This window comes from Magallana gigas, chromosome 7, assembly GCF_963853765.1.
Source record: "Magallana gigas chromosome 7, xbMagGiga1.1, whole genome shotgun sequence".
Classification (NCBI taxonomy): Eukaryota; Metazoa; Mollusca; class Bivalvia; order Ostreida; family Ostreidae; genus Magallana; species Magallana gigas.
In genome coordinates, this window is record NC_088859.1 from 28,699,810 (window position 1) to 28,709,845 (window position 10,036).

Sequence of the window (10,036 nt, forward strand, 5' to 3'; positions counted from 1 at the left end):
CGGTTGGGTTTTAATTCCAACTTTTAGGGAAATTTTGTTGTCTTCAATCATATTTTTGTATAAACTAAAAGCCTTAAATTTTTGTCCCTATTTAAAAATATATATATCTTGATTAGCTTTTGCAACAAGTGCCAAATTTATCAGCGTCACATTACTTGCTATGAAATAAGGAAAGTTAGCGATAGCGCTTGCATGTACATTTCTACGTACAACTTTGAATTGTTCCCACATATCTCTTATTTCAAGTGATTTAGTGTCCCCTCAAACACGATAAAGAACGCCAGTTTGGTATATTAATCCAAACTGGAAAATGCAAAAGTAAATTCTTAATTGGTATTGTCCGCGGGTTTTGGATATTTTGAAGAATTTGTTGCTGTTAATCAACCTTTGGTTGTATAGAATGAATATTTACATTTACCGAGTATGATTCCCTCTACTTTAGTTAATTCATAGCTCTATAGAAACAGACAGACTGAAATCTACACGGCCCGTTTATCGATTGGTCGAAACCTGCAGCACCCTAAGAAAAATCGCGGGCACGGAATAATCATGATGTCAGACTCAAATTCCCATAGGAGACGATTTTGTTGTTTCTTTTAATCAACAAACCTACTGATGTATATTATAACACTGATTTAGTTCATTTTACTTACTTTTTACAATAAATTTATTAATTTGTCAAAAGAAAGATGTAAATAAAAACAATAAAAAGCTTTCTTTGATGATTCATACGGATTATGAAGGTAGAGATAAATGCAGAAAAAATTACATAATCCGCTAACGCGGGTTATGTATATTTCCTGCAATGTCGCTACCTTCATAACCCGCATGAATCGCCAAAGGGAGCATTTTATGGTTTAAACAATCCCTCTAAAATAGCTAAATACTAAATCATGGAAAGGTAATGAAATTATGCATATTCATAAAGTATCCCCTTTTTTTTCTTAGCAAGATACATAGAAATATACTAGTCATTATTGCAGACACTCTCTGATGAAGTACAGGTACATTTACCAATAAACTGAAGATAGTTCGATACAATCAATTTTTATTCTCGTATACAAGTAAAATGACAAAGGAAAAATAACTAATGAAAATATAATATATTTCTGATGCTGAGACAACATGGGTTAAAAGTAATCATAGAAATTGAAAATATATGTACAGATTTATAATAAGAATAAATTCACATGTACATGAACCAGCATGATTCATTGATAGAACGACCCACAATGCAATTGGGTATTTTTTTGTTGAAAAAGAGTTGCTGCTACGTGCATCACCGTTAGACCACACTTTCTGCTGTTTGACTGTTCGGGGCGGAACTCGACTGACTATGTACTGAAGCATTGTTCCCACGGTAAATCTTCATCCGAAGTCTGGTGTACATATGACGAAATGTCTGCTTGAATTTCTGGTTCATGAATCCGTAAATGATAGGGTTCACTGCTGAATTCGTGAACCCGATGACCTGAACGACAAGACTCACCAGGCGGAAGTTCTCATAGGGTACGTAATGATAAAAGCGGTAAATATGAACGGCGAAGAATGGTAACCAGCTTAAGAGAAAGATGAGAACGATCACAATCAACATTCGTATGATGCTCTTCTTCTGCTTCAAGGATTTCTCCCAGTCATGGGAGTCCCCGATCGGTTTCCTAATCCACAACTGATGGGCGATCTTGCCGTAAGCAAACAACATTATTCCGATTGGTACACAGTAAAATACGGTGAATTGTACCAGAGTGTGGGCCTCTTCCAACGCTTTGGTCTCGTAGTGTTCCACACAAACCTCCACGAGCGCCAATCCCGGAAGCTCGTTGATTACTTTCAGACGTTTCCCAATCCTTTGAATAACCAGGAATGGGGAGGATACTGCGAGTGCCAAGATCCAAATGGCGATCATAACCACCACCACGCGGGTGGTTTTCTTCAGGTACCGCATCTTTAGGGGATGACAAATGGCATAGTATCTGTAAAATGGATAGAATGCATGTTAGAAAGAGTTTATTGTTGTGTACATAACCATGCTACATTCATTGTAATGTATTGGAATGGATAGAAGGTATGTATGGTCATAAACGTTTTGCTGTGAATTGTATTGTAAATCGTGTTGGATTTATTTTTTAAAATATACTTGTATATGTATTATAGCTGGTAAACTTTTTTTTTTGATGTATATTGTATCGTAAATCGCGTTGGAGATATTTTTAAAAATAAATATGCATTATAGCTGGTAAACTTTTACATTCATACATGTATTTTCAAGATGCACTATAGAGGAAGAAGAATTCCCTTTAACTCCTGATACCCATCATCATTACAAGTATCAAAACCTCTCATCTATTATGATTAATGAAGACGGGAACTCCCCCCAAAATACTCTTCAGATTATCTCCCAATTATTATACGTGCGTTTGTGGGAGTAAACCATTCTCTGTGTTATTTCGATAACCACTATTCAACAGGTGAACTTTTTCCACCCATTCCGATGTTTAGATTAAAGATTTACCCGCGGACAGAACGGAAACTCAATTGTTTACCACCACGAGGCCAAGTTTTTTAAAGTATTTGTTGAATTTAGGATCGGAACCTTCGTTACATTTTCCGTATCTAATGATCCCAGCCAATTTTTTTTGGATAGAATCGTAATTAAGTTCTTCAACTATTTGCCCATTTTAATTCATTTCAGTACGGGAGAATCGAACATAATTTATAAAAAAAATTACGAACTGTCATCGGGCGATTATTATCTCTTAAAATGCTCAAAGTTATTGCCGGTATTTTTCCCCTCACGTATGCATTGTCTACGCCCTTTACTAAATCATTTAGTGAACATCAGTGAAATTTAAAAAAAAAAAGAAGGAGCTGAGTCCAGCTGTGGAACCTTTACATTTTTCTTCCACTATCAAGATGTCGGTACTGGTTTTTCGAGTTCATTGACGGCGCGAGATAACAATAAAGTATTACAGGCATTTCTAATCACCTCCTCCACGGAGCGATGCAACATCTTTGACGTTAATTTGAGCCCCCCTTCTTGAAGCACCCCGAAGGCAGGGGGACATAAAATATAAAAATCTGTACAGATATTAAAACTGATGCAACCAGTGTGGTAGTAATAAAGTTTGAAATTGTATTCAGGTTGAACAGGACACGCTATTGCTCCCCACTTGTTGACTGATAACGTAAACACTTTGCACGTTTCATAAGACTCTAAAAAACAGATGTGTGTAGTATCATATTGGTGACATAGACATACTAGAGCTGAAACGAATGTTCGAATATTCGCGAATGAATAGTTAATTTCTAATATTCGAATGTATATTTAGGATTCGAATATTCGATCACATGTTAAAGACCCATATCAAGTACTGTAAACTATGCAGATCGTGTTATTTCATTTTACTCGGAACGAAAGTAAAGATAAAGCCATCTATGACTGCCATGCTTGGTAGAGTCTATTACTTAACCCAGTAATAGACTCTTCCGCCATGCTTGTTTACCTTGAAAGTAAAAGCAGGGTTTACATCGAACGGAGACAAACATTCTGGATTTTTCAATTCATGTCAGACGCTGAAGAAAAAAATTACTTAACTGTTTGAACGAGTCTGGGCTACGGAGAGTTAATATCGAATTTTTTTTTTAAAAGATACCTCGATATAATTTTTTTTTTTTTTAAATTAACAGAACATTTCCGGAGTTATGAGCGTTATCAGTTTTCTTTTTAATACTATATATAAAACATGGCGGAAATATTTGGACTGACTTACGAAGTTACGTATCGGTCTCATACAGGAGTCAGGACTGCAGTATATTATTAAAGAAGTAATAAATCTTTTGATTGTAGTTGATGGACATTTTAAAAAAAAAATCAGTATATTATTATTTGCATAAATATTAAATGTGCACCCAATTCAATGGATACTCATGTATGCATTAAGTGTCAACTTCGAACTGACATGTTTAAGCCGTCAACACATACACCCACTTAGTAATACAAACTATCATATATGCTTAATACATTGTCTATGACGTCTACGAATATTCGAATACGAATCGAATAGCACTCACGAATATTCGAATACTGATTTATGGTATTCGTTTCAGCTCTATGACATACCATATCCTTTTGGTTATTTTAATAGATCAGACCCGACCATTATTAAGATAAGAAACCTGTAAATGCTGATTAGTATATCTCACCCAAACGTCAATGTAGGTTCGCAAAGGTTGAATTTTTTTTTGTATGCAGTTGCTTATATAATCGAATCTTATCGAAATAGGCGATGAATCGGTTTTATGACATGCATATGTTGTAATTTTGATTGTCTCGGATACTGTTAAAGTTGTTAATCTTCAATCCGCCCCTTTAATACATAAACTCCTATTTTACAGTTACCAGATGAGCACTATTAATCAAAACTTCAATTTTCAGGGTATTTTATTCTTTTAATTTAATCTATCAATGCCATGAAATTATGCTTATACATTTGGTAAACTTAAAATTTGAACAGTCAAACAAAAAATTCTGAGATATTGATCTTTATGATACTTGTATACCAAGCGTGGAATTAAAATTTAGGTCAAAATTTCCAAGTTTTTCTCAAAAACACTGCTTAGTCAACGAAACAGAACCCCTTTTTTCAGAATATAAAAATCAAGCCAAACTTTGGGATTTAGAGCACAACACTTTGGCAAAGAATAATTTTGAGTTTTGCCGAATTTTACAAAAATCAAAATCCATATGACGGATAAAACCTTTTTAAAAAAACTGTTAAATCTTCAGATACAGGTCTTCGTTCTGGGGAACAGGCTGTTGGCATATAGACCAAATTTTTGTAAACTTTACCGGGAAAAAGGTACACCATATGAAAGAAACCTTCATACAGTCTGTACGGTGGTAGCTTACCGACTCCTTTTTTTACGTTTCCTCTTCCAATACCCTCTAGAGAGGGCTTATCGACCCGTGATTTAGTGATTTAACCTCCGCAGAATCAGGAATCCCCCTGCTTGTAGATTTTGTCTTATCTTTGCCACACACCGATTTGACGACTTTTCAATTTCAACCAATTACACTGGCATTTGCTTACTATTAACTAGAATTTTGTTAGATTACATCGAATTGAACATCCTACATAACATCAAAAAAGATAAATTTTCTATTTTTGATATATTGATCAGATGAACACGTTTAAATTTAGATGAATTAAAATGCGTCACACACGCTAAAGCACTAAACGGGAGGATCTGAATGAAAAATAAAATTTGTTGTCAGTGCATATTAGAAAATTCAATGAAAAATAAGCATTTATTGAAGAAACTTGTACATGCATAAGATGCACATGTATCAGAATCTGGTTTTTGATAATTGTTAGAGATAGAATTTGTGTGGCCAAGTCAGAACATTAACTAAACACTTTTCTATTTAGCAAAACTATTTTACGCATGTGACCCTATGACGTCACTCTGGGGATTACTGCTGTTCAGCTGCAACGATGCAGCCACCAGAAGTTAACGTAGTGCACGTGAATTGTGTTTGTTGATCGACGCAGTTCTAGTAAATGTGTTATATTTCTAATTAGTCAATATTCATTTCCTTAATTTTAATTAAGTTACTTTCTTCTGTTGCCTGTTTCGTATGCATGGAATAAGATAAAGAAAGTTAAAAAGTGTAAAAGGTAGAACAGAAATGGTTTTGGCAATGTCTGATGGCGACGGACATTTCGCTGAATGAATCATATCCTTTAACTTTATACATTAATTAATTTTATTAATTGATGCCTTTGTCATTTACATGGAAATATTCTCAAATGTCTGACCGATCTAGGTTTTGAAAGTTTGTTCATACTTCGAATTTCTTAGCATTGAAAGTTTCTAATTATCTCAGCTTACGTGCAGTGTAATTTTGCATTTTCTTAACGAACAGTCATGTGAATTTCTGACGCCAGTAAAAATTTAAAACAGTTTATCCAGTGGTTAGGTTTTCTAGTACAAATCCGGAACATCATGACTGAATGCACACATTCCAATGGTATGACTATTATTATCAATACATTTGATATTTATATCCCAACACATCAAAACTAATAACTTCTTTTATTTATAGATGTTTGTACCAGATTCCGTGGTTACCTTGCTGGAGAATCCGTTTTTTCACAAAACCCCCAGAGATGGTATCAAAGCAGATTTTTTAAAGTTTCAAATACACAAAAAGAAAGGTTTTGTGGCAACATTAAGTAAATCTGTGCTTATCTGTTTGGTTTTATTATTTTTCTTTCAAAAATCTAAAATTGCTATTTTGATTTTTGCCTATTAGCTAAAGCCGGTACATTCTTTACGACCAAAAAGGTTAAAACTATGTATATTTTAAACTGCATCATTCCGTAAGATTTGTGAAGAGCTTTTATTTGAGTGAAAATTGCAATCGAAATATCAACAACGAGAAAAGAAATTGCAACTTTGATTTACACCAAAATGATATTGAATAATGATTTTTATGCGAAAACAATTTCAAATTGTCCTATTCATATTTTAAAAAAACATGCAATTCAATAAAGAATATGTCTTATTACTAAGAAATGTTGATAAGTGACATACAAGATGCACAAGGCCTATTTCATTTTCTTCTTTTCACATATAATTTTCTCGTATTTTAAATGTTTTAAAAGAGTTATTTTTTTACTGAATTAAAGAAAAACATTTATTTTAACTGATAAAAAATATTTTCGCAAATGAAATATTTTATCGATATGGATTGAAAGTTTAAAAATATGTCTGTTTAAGAACAATTAAATTGCAGTTTTGATAGGATACTCTATATCATATCAAATTTACAAGAATATGATTGTTACATTAACATCAAAGATATCTTAACTAATCTAAAAGAATCTTTCTTGCAAGTCTTCAACTAGGTTTTGCCAAATCGTTTAGAGATAAAAGATTTTATGAATGACATTTTTAGAATAAAATGCATCTGTAGCTTTCAATGAACTCTAATTCAAAAAACTTACAGAAAAATAGACTTTTGTAATAAAAGAATGTTTACGAACTTACGGGGGTGTCAATTTGATTGAAATGAGATCCTCGATCCGCTCCCTATTTTTTTATAAAGTAAGGAGCGGATCGAGGATATGATTTTAATCAGATTGGTGAGAATGTAAAAGATGGAACATTGAATAACCTCTACTAAGAATGATTTATACTCATATTTATGCATTATTTAAAATTAAAATGAGATAACATGATGATAAAAATATATATTTATTTTTAAGCAACCACAATACTGTATCACTGTTCACACTTTTATGTATACTTCTTTTAAAATTAACAATATCTAGATCAAGATAAGGGGATCACCTTTTAAAATAACAAACGTGAATGCTTGATATCTTCCAACTAGAAAACATTGTTATCAAATTTAAAGCTTAAAATGCTTTTTATGTACGTACCAGGTATATGACTGTAAAATTAAATTACTACAATGAATAGAAATAGTAAATAAATAAATAAATTAATAACCAATGTTTGCAATTAAAGGCATATAAGAAGACCAATCTATAAGGGACTGCATGCTCAACAGATAGATCAAAATGAGCATCTTACATGTGCATATACAAAGCTTTTTTTATCTTATTAATCCTCATGGCAAGAATTAGTGAAACATTGACTGGCAGTCCCCCTATCCCTTCCTTTAATATTTGATTCGATACGGTCCTTTATTACCAATTAATTGTTCATTATACATGTAATCAAAAGTTAAAAGAGTAGGTTTTGTCATATAATGACGAGTGCATCACATTTACAGAATGCTTGACCTTTAGGGGAAACCTAATATAATAAAGTTAGACCATTTGAGAACAAATATATGGATCCGGCCCAAAAGAATGCTTCATCATTTGACAAAAAAAGAACACTATATATAGTGTCTGGTCATAAAGCATGGTTGACCAATGTGGGATAAATTTTATATAAAGTCTTGTCTGACTTAAGAAAATAACCATAAGAAAATGTTAATACTATACCTTTCTAGAGCTACAGCCGTCAAGGTCATGATGCTGGCGATGACATTAACACTCGTGGCAAAGGACACAAACTTACAGAGGATCTCCCCGTGCGTCCATTCTCCATTAAAGTTATATAGTAAACCAAGAGGAATATTGAACCCGGAAATAAAAATGTCACTGATGGCGAGGCTGATCAGAAACATGTTGGTCACGTTTCGTAGAGACTTGTTGCCCAGGATGACAAAAATGACCAGAGTGTTTCCAGAAAGTGCAAAGAGCATAATAATGGAATACACCACAGTGAAAATTATCTTGATATGTCCAGGAACTGGTGGTGGGATAAAGTGATCTGGATGAGGTGTAAAATAATCCGAATTATTATCCGGAAGATAATAGTCGTACATGTTGTAGTATGTTGAGTAATTCATCATGCCAGGCTGCAAATCCATAAGGAATAGTTAAAACAACTCTACAGGTCGGAAGTCTGAAGTCTTGATGTTAAAGGCTCGCTCTCCAAGAGTCGTCTGGCAAAATTATGCGATTTTTATAGAAAAAAATAATACGGCAGATGTATATTATCTGGTCTCATCTAAATTATTGGTAGAGGAGTAACCGATCTGTTTACATATGAAACTTTGTTGCTTGCCGAATCTATCTACGGTTACTTCCCATTCTGATAACCACTCCTATCAATGCTAACCTCGCTATCACATACGCGCTAAAAAATCCCCTCAGCAGTGTCGTGCAAGAATTCCTTATAGACGAAACCAGTCATTTTCAAAAATTTTGAGAATAAAAAGATGAGACACTCTATGAGTTTTGACGCGAGATTAGCGCAAATCACGAGACTAAAACAGAACTGTGTGTGATAACGGCCGAGTAAATACCGTTAATAAGCTAGTTTCCGCTAACTATCAGCGACTGATGTCAGATTGTTCGGGGTCGTGTAGATTGTTTAAAGTCTATTAGGAAAGCTGTTTGGATTTGGCAATGGGTAATTGAAATATTTCAAAACGGAGAGAGAGTCGTTGTAATACTTCAGATTTGTTATTCAAAAATATTCAGCGACCCTTGATCAATTTCTGTTTTTTAGAAAAAGAATTAAAGAAAATTAATTGATTTCACATTTTTTTTTATCATTGAAGGTAAATATATATAATAAGCATTTATTGAAGTTATGGCATATGCCAATAATTATTTGGAAATGTTGCAACCACATCAAAATATTGAAAAAAAGAGAGAGAAAGAGAATTAAAAACAATGCTTTGGCAGTCATAATGTGATTAGTCCAAGGCATCAACAGCATATAGTAGAAAAAAAATAAAAACGTTTGTCACAGTGACATAATCATGAAGACCACATGCACATATTACATGTATCATTTATTAACTATTTAATTTAGACAAATTTTCATCGTCAAATTGAAATACACGTCAGTTTTAAAGACGTAATATTCTGTTCATAAATTGCTCATTTACGTCGATAATTACAACCCATCACCATTTCTTTCTCATGGATTGCAGGACAAAATGTGAAACAAAAGAGAAGAAGAGAAAGTCTATCACAACAGGAGAACAAAAGAAACCAGATGAACGCATTAAAAAAACTTGATTGCAGTAAAACCGGTATTTAGCGATTAATGTAAGCATATGATTTATCAGCAATACTCAGGGCTATGGGAGGGATTCTGGAAGAGGTAATTATGATTTAATTGCAGACGTTTCTAAGCGAACACCCTCAAATGCTTAACCACACTCTCGACAGTCTCATCATTAGATCTAAACATCTGTCCACACTAATGATTGGGCAATGAAACAAAATGTATTTTACAAAATGCACATGCTTCGGAGAGAGAACAAAGTTCAAGGCGTTTGTTAAAACTAGGCTGAAGATTTATCGAAGACATCATTTTATTTTAACACTTAATTTGATGTTAAATTATTGTCACTTCTTGTATTGAAGTTTTTACATCGCCATGTTCTTTTATTAAAGTGATGAACAGTTGAATCCGATTTATATCATTTTTTCAGTTA

At 33.3% G+C, this 10,036-nt stretch overlaps 1 protein-coding gene across 1 annotated transcript; it reads right to left on the reverse strand.

The window, feature by feature from the left end:
• Positions 1-1,031: 1,031 nt before the first annotated feature.
• Positions 1,032-8,830, reverse strand: LOC105334809 (QRFP-like peptide receptor). The gene is made up of 2 exons (XM_034456586.2): positions 8,022-8,830; positions 1,032-1,973 (listed from the first exon to the last, which is right to left on the reverse strand). The coding sequence occupies exons 1-2, from the start codon at positions 8,450-8,452 to the stop codon at positions 1,286-1,288; spliced, it is 1,119 nt and encodes a 372-aa protein (XP_034312477.1). The 5' UTR covers positions 8,453-8,830; the 3' UTR covers positions 1,032-1,285.
• Between the last annotated feature and the right edge of the window lie 1,206 nt (positions 8,831-10,036).